At 39.0% G+C, this 20,813-nt stretch overlaps 1 protein-coding gene across 1 annotated transcript; it reads left to right on the top strand.

Moving 5' to 3' along the window:
- Nucleotides 1-8,825: 8,825 nt before the first annotated feature.
- Nucleotides 8,826-10,190, top strand: LOC104242275 (uncharacterized). The gene has a single exon (XM_070145951.1). The coding sequence runs from the start codon at nucleotides 8,826-8,828 to the stop codon at nucleotides 10,188-10,190; it is 1,365 nt and encodes a 454-aa protein (XP_070002052.1).
- The last annotated feature ends 10,623 nt before the right edge of the window (nucleotides 10,191-20,813 follow it).

Genomic DNA, 20,813 nt, shown 5'->3' with positions numbered 1-20,813 from the left:
ATTCCAGCATAATACAGTCAAACCTCTCTATAACAGCCTCGTTTGTTCCGATATTTTTTGGCTGCTATAGTGAGGTGTTGTTATAAAGGACATATATTATAACATAACATAAAAGCCGATTCCGAAAAGCCGTGATTTTTGTAGTGAATTGTTGTTATATAAAAATGTTGTTATAGAGAGGTCTGACTGTATGTTGGAGTTCGATTCTTTTACATATGAGCTTCCAGCATAATATGCTGGAATTTCATAATGTGCTGGAGTTCCAACATTAAATGTGGGATTTATATGCAAGAGCTTCATAAACCAACATATTATGTTCGAACTTTCCGTATGCTGGAGTTCCAACATATTATGCTCAAAGGTAAGTTCTATAGAGTAGTGGTTAGACCGTCCATGTTGTATCGAGCTGAGTGTTGGCCAGTCAAGAATTCACATATCCAGAAGATGAAAGTAGCAGAAATGAGGATGTTGAGATGGATGTGTGGGCACACTAAGCTGGATAAGATTAGGAATGAAGATATTCGGGAGAGGGTGGGCGTGGCTCCCGTGGACTACAAGATGCGGGAAGTGCAGCTTAGATGGTTCGGACACGTGCGGAGGACAAGCCTAGATACACCGATTAGGAGGTGTGAGCGGTTTGATTTTGGCAGGTACGAGAAAAGGAAGAGGGCGGCCTAAGAAGTATTGGGGCGAGGTGATCAGGCAGGACATGGCGCAACTTCAGATTTCCGAGGACATGGCTCTTGATAGGAACCTGAAGAGGTCGAACATTAGGGTGGTAGGCTAGGAGGTGGTCGAGAGTTCTTCCCTCTTTGTACCGGGTAGTCTGATAGAGTTTTGTTTAGGTTTGTTAGTGGTCTATATTGTATTCACATTGTTATTTTGCATAATTTTGTGTTATTGTCCTTTCATTTATTCGTTGTTGTTATTTTCTTTCTGGCATCTTTTGTTGTTACATGCCTTTTCTTTTGTTTCTTTTCTGATATTATTGTCTCTCTTGTTGAGCCGAGAGTCTCTCAAAAACAGCCGCTCTATCCTTTTCGAGGTAGGGGTAAGGTCCACGTACACTCTACTCTCCTCAGACCTCACTTATGGGATTTTATTGGGTATGTTGTTGTTGTTGTTTATACGTATGAGCTCTATAATCATGCACATTATGCTTGAACTTTCTGTGTTTCAGCAAAAAAGTGACTATTTTTCATTAACTTTACAAATGCTGGCTATTTTTCAATTACCAATCTGAAAACTGGTTACCCCGTACTATTTTTACCATTTACAATGTTAAAATTAAGAAAGTGTCTTTTTAGATCTTTTATGTGTAAAAGCAAATCTTCCGTGTGTTAAAAAAAAAGATAGGATCATAAAACTAAAAACAAGTTTGTAGAGGCTCACAACACTATTTGACCCTAGAATAATATAGTTGTCAACAAAGTCATCCTATAGCTGATGTAGTTACTTTTCTTAATAGCCATAATATTTGAACTTGCTTGTACGCATCTCGACTAATTTCACAACATAAGTTGTGAGCACCTAATTTTTGACAATATTTAATTTTTTGTCACTTTTTCTATGTAAATATTTTAGGGGTTTTAACCTACAATTTTTAGCTTTGTTACACTTTTTATTATACGGTAAAAATACAAAATTTTAAAAGGTGAATTATTACTATTACTATTATTTTATTTTTTATTTTTTTTTTAAAATAATAAAAAAAAATCCGAAAAATATTAGTTTTTTTTAATTTTCGGGTGAGATATAAAAAAAAAAGAAAAAGGGAAGTATGGAATAAAAAAAAGTAAAAGTGGGTGGAATTCTCTTTTAAAAAGTAAAAGAAAGTGGAAAATTAAAAGTAAAGTTTTGTGAAAATTTTAAAAAAATAAAAAGTAAAGAAAGTTGGAATTAAAAAATAAATATAAAGGTAGCTGAAAATTAAAATAAATTAAAGTAAAAGAAAGTAGAATTTTAATAAGAAAAGCAAAAGAAAGTGGATTGTTTTTTTAAGAAAAGTAAAATAAGTGGAATCCTCTTTTAAAAGTAAAAAAAAAGTGAGATTTTAAATAAGATAAAAGTAATTAAAGTTGGAATTTAAAAAATAAAAGTAAATAAAGGTGGGATTTCTTTTTATAAAAAAGAAAAGCAAATTGTAAGTGGGATTTCTTTTAATTAAAAAATAATAAAATATTTTTCAAAAAATAAAAAAAAAATCTGAAAAATTTCGAAAATTTTGCTATAAATAGAAGAGAGAATCTGAGAAGAAAAAAAAAGGAGAGAAAAGAGAGGGGAGAATTGAGAGAAACAAATGTTTTTTCTTCTTCTACGCTACGACAATTTCTACTCGTGTTATTCTTTCTTTCGAAAATTTCCAACAATTCAACACCCCAAAACCCAATAAAAAATACTTCAAAACATCTCCTTTTACACGCCAAAGAGTTGTGTTAACAGTCAAGGTCGAGGATTCCGTTGGAGCTCTGTTCACCGGCTTTGATGATCATCTTTGTTTATGCTTGTTCGGCGTTCGTCTGAGTTATTGTACATATTCTTGGAGACTCATTTAATTGGAAATCTTGCATTAAAAGGTTTATTCTTCCCTCTTTTTTATCTTATTTTATGTGATTTTATTTATTTATCTTTAAACTTTATAAATAATAATGTAAATCAATCCTTAAATGTTATATGTTTAATCATGTTTCTGAAAATATAGTATTTAAACTTGCTAAAAGTTTGGAAGATTTGGACACTAATAAGTTTAGGCTTCAATTGTTGGGATGTAGGGTATTGGTATATGATAATTTATTTATTCAAATATCTAAAATCATACACTTTTTCCACAAACAATTCCATAACTTTTGGCCTTACAATAATCTTAAATTAGTTTAGGAAAATACTTCAAGTGCGCTAGTTTATTTAGGTGCACTTTAAATAATTAAATATCATGGCTATGTGTATGGTCTCCGTGGCATAATTGTGATATGTAACAAAATAAGTATTAGAACGCGTAACTTATTTCAAGATAACTTTTTTTCATAATTTTAATCAAGCAATAAAGCGGACATAGGTAAAAGATGAGAACCAATAAAACACAAGTTATCCAAAAAATAGTATAAGCCAAATATAGTCAATAAAGCGACCGTGCTAGAACCACGGGACTCGGAAAATGCCTTACACCTTCTTCCCGGTTAATAGAATTCCTTACCCGGACTTTGTTTTCGCATATCAATAATAAAAGAGCCAAACTTTCCTTTGAATAGGGATCAAATAAAAGGTGACTTGGAACACCCAAAAATCAATTTCAAGTGGCGACTCTGAATAACAAAATAATCCCTATTTCAAATTTGTCACTTTAATTGGAAAAAACTCTTTAACCCACAATCCATAACACACATTATCTTCTGGAGGGGTAGTAAAGGGGTGTGACAGCTCTGGCGACTCTGCTGGGGACCTTTTAAGAATTCGAGCTTATACATGTTGACTTTTTATTTGGCTTTATAAATTTTGTATATATTGTGATTTATTTGTGCCTAATGTGCTGCCTGTTCGCTTTTTACTGCTTCGATATTGTTGAACTGTACACATAAACTAGCTTCTCACGCACCCCCTCTGAGTCTTCTTGAAATTAAAAATTGGGCATTTGCTTGACATAGCCCGCTTTATTTGAGATAGCCGAGGTGCTTGTCACCCGGTGAAGGATTTTAGTCACACATGTTTTAGGCGGGGAGCACCACCAGTTAAGCCGGAAAGCAATGCTACCGGTACACTGACCCTCCTCGGCTCGAGTTGTTCACTCGAGTAAGCCAGTCTAGATACCTTCTCCACCAGTATTTAAATCTAGAAGAACAAACCTCATACCGGATTTCCCTTGTAGGTTCGCTCTATGTGCATTACATGCATTTGACTTAGCGAAACTTGGCACAGGGGCCGGGTCCGTATAAGACAGGTATCCTATTTGAGACCATCATGTCATGTATGTGCTACTTGATACATCATTTGGAAGGCTTACTTGCATTGTCGATCGGCTTTAGAAAATTGGCGCAGCGGAATTATTAAAAAAAGAAAAAAAAAAGGAGTCTTTCTCATAGTTTAGCGCAAATAACCTTTTTTTTTAAAAAAAATTAGTAGTTTGGCGCGAGGTGTAATATTTTCAATAAAAATCAAAAGAGAAAAGTACCCAGTTTCACCGAACTATGCGGGTTTGATTCTCACCGGATGTGAGATACGTAGGCAACCTCCATCGGGTTCAGCCCACATGTTTAAAAAAAAAAACCCTAATTTTGTCACCTTTTACTGTCTTGCCCTCATGCTCCAGCTGTTTTGCCAAGACAGCCTTAAAATCTTCCTGGGAAGTGCTAAAGGGCCATTTTTGTAAAAGTATTTACTTTATCCATATTTGTTCACCTTTTACCATTTGCCTTTATGACTGGCCATTTTTGTCGAAGCAACTTTAAACCTTTCCAGAAGTACCGAAAGACTGTTTTTGCAAAAAGTAGCTATTTTTATCTAGCTTTGTCTGGTTATATTTGCTGAGACAGCTTTTTAACCCCTATAGGAATAACAAAGGGTTATTTTCGTAAAAATAGTTTTTTTTTATTATTTTGTCTATTTTTATCATTTTGTTCCTGTGTTTGGTTGTTTTTTGCTGAGACATCCTTTATGCCTTCTATGGAAGCATTAAAGGGCCGTTTTGTAATAATAGCCATTTTTCTGCTTTTATCATCTCAACTTTTGTGTCCGGTAATTTCAAAATATATATTGTAATTAAAAAAAAGATCGAGTCCTAAATTGGCCAAAAAAATAATAATAATGAATGATCATAATTTGCATATAGTTTAGGTAAGTCTTAACCCTTTTTATTTTACTCTTAGGATCACCATGAGTTTTCACAAAGAAGCAGTCAGAAAAGGGTAAGGGGCGAGACACCTCCTATGTTCTTGATCAGAGATAAGACCCCGAGTAGTTTCTGTAATTGGTGGGCTAGTTTTGCTACATGGGAACAAAATCAAGTATTTAAGCACCTCAAGTTCCTCACAAACATCATGGGAATTAAGCCTAACAGAGATTTAATCGAGGCTCTAGTGGGTTATTGGGACCGCGCGAACAATGTCATCAGGTTCAAAGATTGTGAAATGACGCCCACATTGGAAAAATTAGGTGGGCTCACCGGATTGGGGAGAGACCTTCGTGGGAAAAAGCCTGCTGCTCCGAGAAATGTTGGTGTGAACAACTTTTTAAAGAAATTATGCCTCCGTCGAATTCCAATGGTTTGCTTAAATGAAGGTTGGGTTCTGTTGGAATATCTCTATGACAGGTTTGGGGACGAGAAAGGGTTCGAAAATTTCTCGGGCGTAGAATTCGTCAACCAGTTGAGTTACGACGCTTGGAGGGAGTTGAGAATCTTCGCGTTCATGATATCATTTCTAGGGATCATGGTCTTTCCAGAGCGTGGTAGGCGCATCAGAATTCGATTGGTTGCGGTGGTCTCATATTTGCAAAGTAGCGAGGATCATACCATTCTTCCCATGATTTTGGGAGATATTTTTCGAGCTATGACCCGCTGCCAAGAGGGTGAAGATTACTTCGAGGGATGCAACATTCTGCTGCAGATGTGGTTCATAGAGCACCTTTATCATCATCCAATAATAATAGATTTCAATGAAAACTGGTTGAATTACATTGGATGTCACCCAGACAGGGTCGCAAGTTGTAATCTTCCAGAGGGGGTGAGGGCCTGGCAGAAATTACTTGGTTCATTGAATGCTGATAGAATCACTTGGAACTATTATTGGTTCCCTTCTACTAGGGTCATGCATATGTCGACGTATCGCGTTCTTCATACTCATGGGTTTCAGAGGTTTCCAACCCTACGCGCCTCTATGTGTCATGCGCCAGTTAGGGAGACAGCAAAAGAGGCCCCCAATTGAGGACATGCGCCCGTTCGTGTGGGAATTCAAGGGAGAGGAACCTCCAAGGGAGTCATATGCACAAAATGTTTGGTTTGGTGGTCGATTTTCTGATTTAGACGATATGGTAGCTGATCGTGAACATGGGGAGGTAAGCCTCGCATACCTTTAGTGGTTTCACAACCAGGCTATCACCGATCAAAGGACAGAAAGATCCATATGGCACGCAATTGATTGGGAGAAGGAGATCGAGGTCAGAGTTAGAGAAACCAGAAGGGAAGCTGCACAAGAGTTTCAATCTCGTATTGACACTTTACAAGAAGATAAGTCATTCTAGAGACAGCCATGGACGTACAACAGGTTGATTTTGAGCGGGAAAAGGCTCAATAGGCACGAGAGAAACGAGCACTCAAAGCCCAAATTCTAAAGAAGAACATAGTCACAACCGCTCAGCAATAAGAAGAGAAAGAAGCCCAGTTCAGGGTAGTCCGTGATCAAGAGCGTAGAGGTTTTGCTCCATTAATCCAAGGTCTGAGGGATCAGATAGGGGAAGTTGAGTCAAGCAAGGAGAGCCAGATCGCGGAGTTTGAAATAGAAAGGCACGACTACCAAAAGGTGATCAATCAGTTAGAAGTAGAGTTGGTAGAAGTTCGGCGCCAGAAAGATATGGCCTTGGGCCACGAGCAGGATGCACTGTATCTAGCTGAGACCCGTGGTCAGCAAAATCAAGAGTTGCATGTGGCTCAGGAATACATTAAGGGAAAGATCCTCAAGGTAGCCACATATACCTCGAGAGCGTGCAGGAGTTGTCAGGGAATGACGCCTGAGCGGCTTGCAGAAGTATCATTGAATGTTGCTCGTCATATATCTGCTGACCTGGAAAGAATATACCGCAATGTTGGGGGTCAGCCGCAGGAAAAAGCGCCTTGATTACAGCGATGCTGGTGGATTTCTACTGCAAAGATCAAAGTCCTTTTTTTTAGTTATCAGTCCTTTGTTATTCTTGATCCTGTAAGAGTCTTTTGGTGTTTTGAGTCTCGTAGTTTTGCGTTTTATCCTAAAAAGTCTGTTTGAGTCAACTCTGGTCTTGTTTATCTTTATGCAATTGCTTCTTCTTGAGTCTTGTATAAAAAATAAAATATATATATAAGAAAAAGATTTTGTTTAGAAAAATTCGAAAATGAACCCAAAAGATGCTTGTTTTGTAAAAAAAAAGGCCATGTCCCTGAACTACGTAATGATCTGATTCATGCGGCGACATGATACGTAGGCAACTCACAAAAGGTTTGATCAAAATATTTTTCAATGAATCTAAGCTGGGATCAAAATGGGGGGAGTGTAACTTGATAAAAAAAGGGGGAAGGCGCCAATAAGAAGCAACTTGATAAGCCGGAATGAAACATGAAGCCTTCCAAAATGTATTTTAGAAACGGTGATGATGTTAGGAGCATGGCATGTTATGTGTAATTCATATCTATAAAATGTCTAACCCTAACACGGTTGTTGTCCCTTATAGAGAGTAAGTTTAAGGTGGTTGGTTTGTGGTGAATCTGGCAGCACATCATTACTTCACAAGATCTAAGGGACCAGTAGTAATGGATAACAACGATGAAATCGAGTTGGTCAGTGACAATCCGCAGGGTCACTCAGTTGAACAAGAGTCGGAAGAAATAAGAGTTAAGACAACAACTGTCAGATGTATATCAATCTTGGGTTTCCGGTCGACCTCCACCCCAGGGTCCTTCAGAGGGAACATCCAACATACCCCAGGCTACTCAGATACCGCTCCATGCAAGGAGCGATCCCATTCTACCACCAGGGTATGTGCCAAACTAAAGCCTTCATGCTACCCCCAGTACTTTTAATATGCGACCTACAGTCGCACCATTTAGGAACACCCCTCTAGTTGTGTCTGGCGCACTGGTATATACAATACCACTGCCACCACCTGTGACGAGACCCAATAACGAGCCACTACCTCAGGTTTATGATGGCCAATACTACTCCCCAAACATAGATTTTAGGGCCTCAGCTACCTACAATCAGACTCCTCAGTACGAGTCACCAGCGGAAAATGAAAATCCTACAAAGACAAGTGAGCCGGATGAGATAGCCAGGAAAGTGAAAAGTCTTGAACAAAACATAAAGAACATACAGGGAATAGGTGGTCACAAAAGTGTCTCGTTCAATGATCTGTGTATGTTCCCTCACATCCATTTGCCACCAGGTTTCAAGCCCCCAAAATTCGAGAAGTATGATGGACACAGCGACCCTATCGCCCACTTAAAAAGGTACTGCAACCAGCTGAGGGGTGCAGGCGGAAGAGAAGAATTGTTGATGGCATATTTTGGAGAAAGTCTTATAGGGGTAGCCTCTGAGTGGTTCATTGACCAGGACATCTCTCACTGGCATGTCTGGGACGACATGGCCTAGCCCTTCGTCAAGCAATTCCAATACAACATTGATATTGCGCCGGATCGTAATTCTTTGTCCAATATGAAGAAAAAGCCAACCGAAAGTTTTAGGGAATATGCCATCAAATGGAGGGAGCAAGCGGCTAGAGTTAAGCCACCCATGGATAACTACGAGTTGATCATTGTTTTTCTGGAAGCTCAAGAGCCTGAATACTTTCAGAACATGATGTCTGCGATGGGTAGACCTTTTGCAGAAGCAATCAAAATAGGGGAGATGGTCGAAAATGGCCTCAAGACCGGTAGAATTGTAAGTCAAGCTGCTATCAAAGCCACCACCCAAGCTATCCTAACTGGGTCGGGAGGTTTGGCAAATAGAAAGAAGAGAGATGAAGGGTCCATGATGGCTTCGGGATCTAAGGAGTTTCAAATAGGGGCATCGCACCATTATGTGCAAGTTTAGCAGGGGCAATCCAGCTAACCTCAACATTATTATCCCCCGCCGATTCCTCAATACTCTATGGGCCCACTGCAATATACAGTGTTCAATGCTCAATCATATGCTCGGCCTCCTAATCAACAGGTACAGGCACCATATCCGAGGGCCCCCCGACCTCAGCAACAAAATTTTTGGGCACCCTACAATGCTCGTCCCAAGCAAGATTACGGTCGAGAGCAGAGGCCGGTGGAAAAATTCACCCTATTGGCTAAACCATACTCTAGTCTTTTTCAGAAGCTGAAACAGATGGGCATGATTGGACCCATCGCTCCCCACCATATGCATCCCGATTCACATGGATTTCAAGCAAATTCTAGATGTGAATATCATTCAGGTGCCTCGGGGCATAACACGGATGACTGTTGGACTCTAAAAAGAGCTATAGAAAGACTCATCACTGAAAAGTTGATTGTGGTAACAAATGTCAAAGAACCTCCCAAGGTTACAAACAACCCATTGCCAGCACACAACGATGTTCATTTTGTAGGAATGATTGGACGAGATCTGGAATGCAAGCCGTTTAATCGGGCAGTGATGACCATGGGAACAATTCAAGAGGGAACCAAATGGGATGTAAGTCCGATCCAAGATGTGCCATTATTTGTGAAAGGCGCCCCGAGTTCACAAAATGTAACTTTATTTGTTCCCAAGGTCACGAGATTGGAAGTTCGCTCTAATGTTCCAAGCCCAAGGTTGTATGTCCTTGGAGGCCACCCCATCACAAGGCAGAAACAAGGCAGTACAAACGGTATAACAGAGCCGATCATAATCAGACCTGCCATGCAACCCCCTGTGACAAATACAAAAATCATTCCTTGGAACTACAACAAAACTGTGATGACGTACAAAGGCAAGGAAATCATACAAGAAGTGGGGGAAACTGGAGGTTTGACTCGATCAGGGAGGTGTTACTCTCCAGAGGAGTTGAGGAAGGCCAAGCAAATCAGAGAGGGACAATTGCCAATAAAGAAATTTGTCACGGAAGAAGAGGTAGAAGAGTTTTTGAAAAAGATGAAAGTTCATGACTACTCAATCATTGAACAACTAAGAAGGACTCCTGCCCAAATCTCTCTACTATCTCTGCTCCTACACTCAAAAGAGCATGTCCGTGTACTAATCAAGACCTTAAACGAGGCACATGTCTCAGAGAAGACCACAGTGAATGAGTTGGAGAAGATGGCCAATAGATTTTTCGAGGTAAACAGAATCTCCTTTACTGATGATGAACTTCCCGAGGAAGGAGCCGGGCACAATAGGGCTTTGCACCTGGTCATCAAATGTGAGGGGCATTATGTAAAGCGAGTCATGGTCGATGGAGGCTCGAGTGTAGATGTATGCTCTCTCTCTACTTTGCAAGGCATGAAGATCAACACAGACAGAATCTGACCCAGCAATATTCGCATCCGGGCTTTTGACGGTTCAGCGAGAGATACCATTGGGGAGATCAACCTCACTATGATGATTGGGCCGGTTGACTTTGAAATTGTCTTCCAAGTAGTGGACATGGATACTTCTTATAACTTTCTTCTTGGAAGGACATTTATCCATATAGCTCGAGTTGTGCCATCCACATTGCATCAGATGGTCAAGTTCGAACACAATAGGCAAGAGATTATTGTTCACGGAGAAGACGAGTCATCCATTTATAAAGACCCATTAATCCCGTGCATTGAGGCCAAGGAAGGGTGTGAGTCCATTGTCTATCAAGCTTTCGAAGTGGTTTCTGTGGACCATGTTGAGGAAGGAAAGCCCATTCTGCATCCTCGTCTTTCCACCACATCTATAATGGTGGTTCCGGTTATAATGAGACAAGGTTATGAGCCAGGGAAAGGCTTGGGGGCATCATTGCAAGGAATTTCAGAGCCTATTTCTCCGTTCGATAACTGGGGTACTTTTGGTTTAGGCTTCAGGCCAACACAAGCAGACAAAAACAAAGCCAAGCACCACAAAAAATATGGATGGGTCTTGCAACAACCTATCCCTCACATTTTCTATACTTTTGTCAAGCCACGACTCTAAGAGGTTCAAAATTCCTCGGTGCATGCAAACATTGATGAAATTTGCCATGGTCTCAACCAGATGTTTTCTAAAGTGAATATGACCTAGGCCGGTAAAGGCACTAGTCGTGCCGATATGCAACTAATTGACCCAGACACCATGCTCACCAACTGGGAAGCAACTCCTCTCCCCACAAGGAAGGAGTCTTGGTAGTTTGCTTTTGCAGCTTTTTTTTTGTATTTTTGGGTTACTTTCAGGGTTGTAATCCAAACATCTCAGTGTGATTGTTTTATTTTAATGTTAACCCTTCTATCCTTTCGAATTCAATGAAATGCAGTTCAGTTTTGTATTAAGTTTTGTGTCTTTCCCTTTTCCTAATTCTTGTCATTTTATTTCCATTTCAGTTTTGTTAATGTCGGCTTTAATAACATGACATGCATGAGGAATTCACGCCCAGATCTTAAAAAGCTGTCTAATATCGAAATAATGAATCAAGATGTGGAATATGATGAAGATGAGGTTGTTGAGGAAATAAAAAGAGAGTTGGGACAATTTGAAAACAAGACTAAGCCCAACCTCAATGAAACTGAGTCAATTAATATCGGAAGTCTTGAATAAATTAGAAAAATGAAGATAAGCATTCACACCGAACAGAAAACTAGAGATGCCTTGATTCAACTTTTATTTGAATACAGAGATGTGTCTGCTTGGTCTTACGATGATATGTCGGGTTTAAGTGTCGATCTAGTGGTTCATGAGCTTCCTACGTATCCTGATTTTCCACCAGTCCAACAAAAGCAACGAAAATTTAAAACAGATATGAGTGACAAAATCAAAGAGGAAATAATGAAGCAACTGAATGCCAATGTGATCAGAGCTGTCCGATACACTACCTGGGTGGTGAATGTTTTGCTTGTGCCAAAGAAGGATGGAAAGACCAGAGTCTGTGTTGACTATAGGGACCTGAACAAAGCAAGTCCAAAGGATAATTTTCCTTTGCCAAATATCCACATTCTTGTAGATAATTGCGCAAAGCATGAGATACAATCATTTGTGGATTGCTATGCTGGGTACCACCAAATTCTAAAACACCGTTTTTACCATTCCATGGGGTACTTATTGTTACAGGGTCATGCCATTCGGTTTAAATAATGTAGGGGCAACTTACATGAGGGCCATGACCACCATTTTTCACGACATAATGCATAAAGAGATTGAAGTATATGTCGATGATGTCATCATAAAATCAAAGACACAGGCTGATCACGTGTGCAATTTGAAAAAGTTCTTCGAACGGCTTCGAAGGTATGACCTTAAGCTTAATCCAGCCAAGTGTGCATTTAGGGTTCCATCTGGGAAACTCCTCGGTTTTATAGTCAGCCAAAGAGGCATTGAACGGGATCCATATAAGATAAAATCCATTCGAGATTTGCCACCTCCGAAGAACAAAAAGGAAATCATGAGTTTACTCGGGAGGTTAAACTACATAAGCAGGTTCATTTCTCAGTTCACAACCACATGCGAGCCCATCTTTAAGTTGCTAAAAAGGATGTCTCTATCAAGTGGACGGACGATTGCCAAAAAGCCTTTGACAGGATCAAGGATTATCTGTCAAAACCCCATGTACTGGTCCCACCTGAACCTGGTAGGCCTTTGTTTTTATATCTATCAGTGATGGATAATTCCTTTGGATGTGTTCTAGGGCAACATGATGCAACAGGGGAAAAGGAACAGGCAATCTACTATTTGAGCAAGAAGTTCACCAATTATGAGGTTAAGTACACCCTTTTAGAAAGGACATGTTGTGCCTTGACTTGGGTCGCTCAGAAGCTGAGACATTATCTTTTGGCCTACACTACTTACCTCATATCCAGAATGGTTCCTTTGAAGTACATCTTCCAAAAGCCAATGCCCACTGGCAGGCTCGCAAAATGGCAAATCCTGCTCACAGAGTTCGACATCGTCTATGTCACTAGCACCGCGATGAAAGCACATGCTTTGGCAGATCATTTGGCAGAGAATCCAATTGATGATGCCACTTAGCACATACTTCCCAGACGAAGAGGTCAACTCAATAAAGGAAGTAGTTTCAGACGATCACCCTGTATGGAAAATGTATTTTGATGGGGCTGTCAACATCAAAGGAGTTGGGATCGGGGCAATCCTCATCTCACCTAGTGGACATCATTACCCTGTAACAGCCTGACTTCAGTTCTTCAGTACCAATAATACGGCAGAATACGAAGCTTGTATCATGGGTTTGAAAATGGCCATCGATCTGGATGTGCATGAACTATTGGTTATGGGAGATTCTGACTTGATTATCCGGCAAGTCCAAGGTGAATGGGAGACTTGAGACATCAAGCGTATTCCATACAGACAATGTGTGCAAGACTTGAGCAAAAGATTCAGATCCATCGAGTTCAGGTACATTCCCAGGTTTCACAACAAGCTAGTCGATGCATTGGCCACTTTAGCCTTGATGCTCCCTTATCCAGGAAACACTCATGTTGACCCACTAGAAATCCATGTTCGGAATCAACACAGTTACTGCAATACAATTGAGACGGAACCAGATGGTGAACTATGGTATCATGACATCAAACGTTTCCTGAAAACAAGAGAATATCCAGAGCATGCCAAAGGAGATAAAAAAAGAACTATAAGGCGGCTCGCCAATGGTTTCTTCCTGAATGGGGAAATTCTGTACAAGAGGACCCCAGATTTAAACTTGTTGAGATGCATAGGTGCTACAGAAGTAGAGCGGATCATGAGTGAAGTGCATTCAGGGGTATGCGGACCTCACATGAATGGATATGTTTTGGCAAAGAAGATTCTGCGGGCAGGGTATTATTGGCTTACTATGGAGCGAGATTGCTTCAGATTTGTTCGCAAGTGTCACCAATGCCAGATTCATGGTGATCTGATTCTCTCGCCTTCTTCGGAGTTGCATCCCATGTCCTCTCCTTGGTCGTTCGTTGCTTGGGGAATGGATGTCATTGGGCCGATCGAGCCAAAGGATTCAAATGGGAATAGATTCATTTTGGTTGCAATTGATTACTTCACCAAGTGGGTGGAGGCCGTCACTTTCAAAGTAGTCACCAAGAAACCAGTGGTAGATTTCGTTCACTCCAACATCATTTATCGCTATGGTATCCCAAAGACCATTATCACTAACAATGTTGTGAGCACGTGATTTTTGCTTCACGAGAAATTACTCCAAAAGAAATCAAAAAATATAAAACAAATTTCTTTTGTGTACAATTTTTGAGAATTTGCATGGCATTTTGGATAATTATTTATAGTTTTGTATGTGATTGTTTATTTTTATTAATTAAAAATACAAAAAAAATATGTTACATGAATTTAGGATTTTTATTTTTTGCTATTAGGAGTTAATTAAATCATATTTGGAATGAAAATCACAAAAAAAATATTACTTTGGTAATTTTGTCATTTTATTGTTTAATGGTGTGATTTTGTTTAATTAATATTTGATGTTGTGTGTTAATTTATTGTTAAGAATCAATTAATGTCTTTGTAATATAATTGTTGTTTTATAATTTATTTTAGGATTTTGGTAAATTCGGAATTAAACTAAGAATTAAAAAGGAAAAGAACAAAAAATATAGAAAAGAAATTGGACTGGGCCATTTCATTTTTGGGCCAAAATCAGGCCCAAACAAGACCTATACCCGGTCCAAACCTTCAGCTCTCAAAGACGCATCAGACAACGTCGTTTCGAGACCAACAAATCTCGATCGTTCATCCATCCTCATCCAACGGTCCAAGACCTCACCCCATAACCCGACCCGTTTTCCCATGGATCGACCCAGTTCCCCCACTGAGACCAAAACGACCCCGTTTTATATAAGTTAAGTGATCCAAACCGTTGATCTCATCAGATCTAACAGCTGGGATTCACTCACCCATCACATATATATACTTTCAAATGCACCCTACACCCCCTTAAGCTACCCCCCTCTCTTCGTCTCTCTCAACAAACCAGATGACCTCAAGAACCCTAGCGCCTCCCTTCCACCCCCTCACCATAAACCCGGCGGCAACAACGCCGGTGACCACCAAAAGGACACCCCTGAGCTATCTCCCCATCCACAACACGAATCCATGAACCATTCGCCTCGAATCACCCCACATCTTCTCGAATCTTCAATCGAAGTTTCGAGCTGACCATGAAACCACCACAATCCACCCCTAATTAACACCACACCACCACTAGGCTTCCCTCATCCCTAAACCATCAACAGATTCCCTCGAATCCCGTTGGATCTCCTCGAATCTTCAATCAAAGATCTCCCCTCCAAGCCCTAGCTGTCCCCTTAACCCCAAACTAATACCCAATAATCCCCTTTACTTCCTCGTCCTTAATCCCTGACTATTGTCACTTCTTTTTTGATTTTGATAGTTTCTGCGATTACATACCAAATTGGCTCAAACATGAGTAAAAACCGTCGAATGACGGATCTAGGATTTCAACGTTTCAAGACGTAAGCATCAGGGTCGATTGGTTTCTATTCAGTATTGTAGGCCTATTTCTCACGAAATAGACGTATAATACTGACTAGGACTCAAGTTCGAAAGGGCATACTATTGGAATCCGAGAAAAGAACAGTAAGTTCTTAATTCCTTTTGTTTCCTTCTATAGTTTTGTTTGTCTGTTTTATATTGTATCTTTGTTTTGATTTGTTTCTGGGCGTTTGTTTAGTACTTCTCTCCTTCTCATCAAACAGTTTATTGGGTCCAGTTTCTCTAATTGTTGTTTATATGCTGTAAACTGTTTGGTCAATTTATTAGTTCGTTATGTGTGAGTTAGTTTAACTTGATAGTAGTTTTAATCCTTGCTTTGATTTCATAGTCCATTTCAGTAGGTTTCTTTTGTTGTTTTGTTTAAATAATATATGGCATTGGTTCAGGTTGTCCCATATATGTGATGTGTGGCTTCTTTGTTCTTTGATATTCATCAATCTTCGTTAAGTTTAGTATATTCGCAGGATTTCCTTCACTCTATTTAGCTTAATTTGGAATTATGAATTAATCATTCCCATAATGTGCCACTGGTGATTGGAATTTTGACATGGATGGTTCAATAGGTTTGTGTTCTGATTCATGGTAATGCTGTTATTGGGTTTTCTGTTAAGCATCAATGAATTTTGATTTCAGTTTTAGTTTCAAGCTTCAATGTTCTGCTAAGCTCTTTTTGTTTGTTGATGTGATTTTGGTTTGAAGTTCAATCCAGAATTTAGGAGTTTGAATTGGTTATAGCTGCAGTTTTAATATAGATTTCAGAGTTTAGTTTGGGATTTGAAAACTTAAAAAGAGGTTTAGAGTGAGTGGACTGTCAGTTGAGTATGTAGTGAATCATTAAATTAATGAATAATTTAATCAAAAGAGGGAATCTTAATGCAAATACATCCTGGTTGACATCTTTAAAGGTGGGAAGTCAGATGTGGGATGAATTAAAATATTAAAAGCTGAGAATGCACATGGAAATAGGTAGTGAAACCTGTTGTACAGTAGGATAAGCATTACTTTTTGAACTTCAGGAGATTTTTTAAATAAGAAAACCCATGCCTAGACAACAAAAGGTGGAAAGGACAGATTAGGAAATATACTTTAAGTCTGGGCAGCCTGTTTATTTTGAGGAGGAGGGCTATAAAATGAAGGAGAGGAAGGACTGGACTGGGACTGGACTGAAAATTAAGAGGAAAAAGGTTCAGACTGAATTCTTTTTTTAAGGGTCAAAAACACAAAGAATATTTAGTGATTTTAATCAGTCTGTTGAGAGTTTTGAGTTTGAAGTTTGTTCTTTGAAATCAAATTCAGGAATCAAACTAAAAAGGGTTTATTCTTAGACATATAAGAGTTCACTTTCAGTTTTTTTGGGGGGTCAATGTATGAGATTGTTGCTAGTTTTCAACTGGGATCCATTTGGTTGATGTTCAGTTGATTTTGGGTTTATTGAGTAGTGTTGTTCGATTTTCAAAACACTCCTGGTTTCTATATGTGTTTCTGGGTTCAAGCTTGACGTATTTTGGGGCTGTTGAGTTCAAATTGCTGCTGTTAATCTTGCTTGCCTCGACTGACTCTTTTTCTTCATTGTAATCTCGAATCCAGGTACACTCTTGTCTCCAGTTGAATGTGGAATCTTGGTTCAAGTGTATAAATGATCCAGAAAGTCAATGACAAGAAACTTTGTTAATCTGAACCTATTAAGAATTGTTGTAGTTTTAATACTCCAATTAGATTACTTATGTTGTCAAGAACTATATTTAACTACTAGACTGATTTTGGTTGTTTTTTGGCTGATTTTGGATTAAGTTAACAATTAGTTTGGTTTAGTTCACATTGATAGTGTAATGCATGATTTTAGTAGGCTCCTGGGTGTATTCGAATGAACTGTATGAGATTGTATTTGGACTGAAAAAATGGATTTCTAGTTAGCTAGATCATGTGAATTATTGGATTGTTTAAGTATTAGATCCTCTTTTGTAGTTAGTCATTAAACGATTGTATGGTTAGTAATAAATTAGCAGGCAGTTAGAACAGCGTGAAGTAATTGATTATGTTATCATACGTCAAGCCCAAGTTAAGTATTAGACTAGTAAGTTTAGTTCGAGCTAGTATCAAACTAGTTAGCCTGTGCTGAGTAATCAATCTCCAGTAGGAATAAATAGATACACATCATTATTCCATGCGTTCAATTATCAAGTGCATATTGCAATAGCGTGAAATAACTGAGCATGCCGTCATTTTTTTTAATTTGAAATCTGTTTGGTAAGAATTAAGGATCAGTAGCTAATTAAAAGTCTTGAAGTGGGCCTATTAAATACCTTTCTCGTTTGGGCAAATTTTAAGGCCTGCGCTCGAACAGTCTTCATTAATGGACCGTTGTTTCAATTCATATTCTTCGGGCTTACTTTTGAGCCCAATGGCATGTTTATTTTAAAACTATTGCTTGGCCCGTATTAGACCTGAAAATTTTAATTAGGATATTTTCTTTTTTTAGAGACAAAAAAAAATAATAAAAAAAAAATCATAGTTGCTTTTAGGCTTGCCCTTTTAAAAATAAAATGAGACGAGCCTCGCCAAAAAAGAATGCACAAACTGCGGGGCTCTCATAAATGTATATATTAAAAATACTTAGAATACGGGATGAGCCGTCTAGAGAACTTCACGGCTTTCCCCAAAGATAATAACATGTTAGACTCTTTAGGCGTGATTTTAATTAAATTACATTCTTAAATTCGGGTGCGCATTTATGTGACCCAAATCCAAATCTCAACGGAGTCGGAATGTATTAACAACCACGGGTGCATTGATTGCGACGTGGTTCGAGATGCATTTTCACGACGTTGCAATTCTATAAAAAATTATAATAATAAAAGCGGTTTTAAACTTAATAAAAGCACACAAGTTATAACATGTATTTAAAATCAGATATTTAGCCATTATAACAATTTAAGCGACCGTGCTAGAACCACGGGATCCGTGGGTGCCTAACACCTTCCCTTGGATCAACAGAATTCCTTACTTAGAATTTCTGGTTCGCAGACTTCATTTGGAAAGTCGAAAATTTTCTCGATTTGGGATTCAAGATAAACCGGTGACTTGGGACACCAAAAGCCAAACCTTTCCCAAGTGGCGACTCTGAAATAAATAAATAATCTCATTTCGAATAATGTCACTTAAATTGGAAAAACTCCTTTGTGCATTATCCTTCGGGGTAGGTGCGCAAAAAGGAGGTGTGACAGCTCTAGCGATTCTGCTGGGGACCGTAACCCAGAACTTCGGTTCAGTGTTCAAGAATTCGAGCTTAGAATAACTGTTATAGTTGGCTTGTTTTATCTGATTTTTACATGTTGAGCCTAATATGCTAAATGCCGCTTTTACCGCTTTGATATTGTTTGGACTGTATATAAATTGCTACGAAACCCTCCTCTCTCTGAGTCTTCTAAATCATCTGGGAAGTGTGCACTTCGTGTGACTTATTTTCTGTTAGAGTCTTATCCCAATTTTAGAACGAGATTCGAACAAGTTGCAAAGCCGGTGAAGCTTCTGTATTCCCGGTACGCTGCCCCCCCCCCCCGGCTCGAGCTGTCCGCTCGGGTAAGCCAGGTCTAGAACAATAAACCCAGGTTTTTAAACCTAGTATAACAAAGCCTCATGCTAGATCCCTAGTAGGAACGTTTGTTTGCATCATGTGCATTTGACCTTGGAGACTCAACACAGGGGTTGGGTCTATCTAGGACAGGTACCTAAAAGAAAAAGATCAACCTGATGCATCTTACGTACTATTTGCGCATCTGTTTTGTTTCGGTTTGGATGTTGACCGGCTTTTCTAGAACAGAGGAAGAAAATAAAAAAAGGGAAAAAAAATAATAATAAAATAAATAATAATAATATAGGAGTGAGAGGTAGGTATTTAGAAAATTCCAAAATCTCCAAATGAGTCAAATTTTTCAACTGCCATGTTCTGTCAAAACTGGCGAACTACGCGGGTTTGATTCTCACCGGGTGTGAGATACGTAGGCAAACCTCATCGGTTCCGGCTCATAATTTTCAAAAATAAAATCCAAAAATATTTTCCATTACTTGCCCTAATTGTTGTTTTTTAAAAAAATAATAAAAAATATAAATATATATATATATACAAAAAAAAAATCTTTTAATTTCTTCCAAATAAAAAAAATATTTTCATTCTTTCAAAATTGGAAAGAAAATTCAAAATCCAAAATATGTCATTTTTTTAGAAGCATTTCTTTCATTAAGAAGGGTCCAACTTCATTTTTGTAAAAGTAGCCCAAGAAAACAAAAATAAAAAATAAAAAAATTGTAAATAAGAAAGTGATGTCATTCTTGTCTAAAATAGTTGAATGTCCCCAAAAGGACGCCGGAAGGCCGTTTTTGCAAGAACAACCATTTTTTGTAGTCGTTTTTTTTGGGTTTTGGCCGTTTAGCAAACACAGTCTTAAAATCTTCTTCCCCGAAGTGCTGAAAGGCCGTATTTGTAAAGCAAGATTTTTATGAAATTTTGATAACCTTTTTGAGTCCAAATGAGTCATAACCTTTTAAATTAAATCACCCTAATAAATGTGCAGGATGAGCACAAATGAAAACGAACCCTTCGCAGCTCTTGAGGAGATCCCCTTGCAGCTCCACATGTGGTGGAATGACCTAGGGAAAGGTAGTCGAGGAACTGTGATAAAAGTTTTGGGTGGTCTTGTCGGACTTTTTAACATCAAGCCAAGATTGGACGTGATTGAAGCCCTGATACCTTTTTGGGATCCGACTCTCAATGTGTTTCGCTTTTCTGATTTTGAGCTCACACCCACACTAAAGGAACTTGCGGGTTACGCCGGCCTTAGCGGAAACCTTAGAAGTCGGTACCCGGTATCACCGAGACCAATAACTCCTCACAAGTTTCTGGATATGTTGAGTATTAGCCGGGATATTCAAGATGGGAATTTATCTGGAGGGTTTTGCACTTTCCAGTTCCTGTACCAACGCTATGGCAATCCCCAAGGTTTCGAAGCACCGAATACTGGTCTGACCCATGCCGGAAATAAAGATAAATGGGAGGCAAGACGGGGTTTGGTTTTTATAGTAGCATTCTTGGGTGTTGTAATATGTCCGCGGAAAGACGGCAACATAGAATTGGGCCTCGTGGGAATGGTGGATGTCGCAATCAAGAAAGCTAATGGCACATTAGTTCCCCTGATCTTATCTAAGATTTACCGAGCTTTGACCATCTGTCGAGAAGGGGGAAATTCTTCCAAGGCTGCAACTTACTACTACAACTGTGGATACTGGAACATCTCTGCCACTGTGCCGGGTATATGAACTACGACATGACTGGTTTGGATTGCATCAAAGAATTTGAAAGCCGAGTGGCGGGGGTTGAATTTCTAGAGGGTACTGAAGCTTGGCTTGCCCGTTTGAGTTCTTTAACGTCGGATAAAATTGAGTGGACGTTTGGATGGCTCCCTGCCA

This window comes from Nicotiana sylvestris, chromosome 5 (genome assembly GCF_000393655.2).
Source record: "Nicotiana sylvestris chromosome 5, ASM39365v2, whole genome shotgun sequence".
NCBI lineage: Eukaryota > Viridiplantae > Streptophyta > Magnoliopsida > Solanales > Solanaceae > Nicotiana > Nicotiana sylvestris.
The sequence above is the reverse complement of the archived record's forward strand: the minus strand, read 5'-3'. Positions and strand labels throughout refer to the sequence as shown.

Coding starts and splice junctions, on each gene's coding strand:
- LOC104242275 (XM_070145951.1), top strand. CDS start 8,826: ATGGGCCCACTGCAATATACAGTGTTCAATGCTCAATCATATGCTCGG.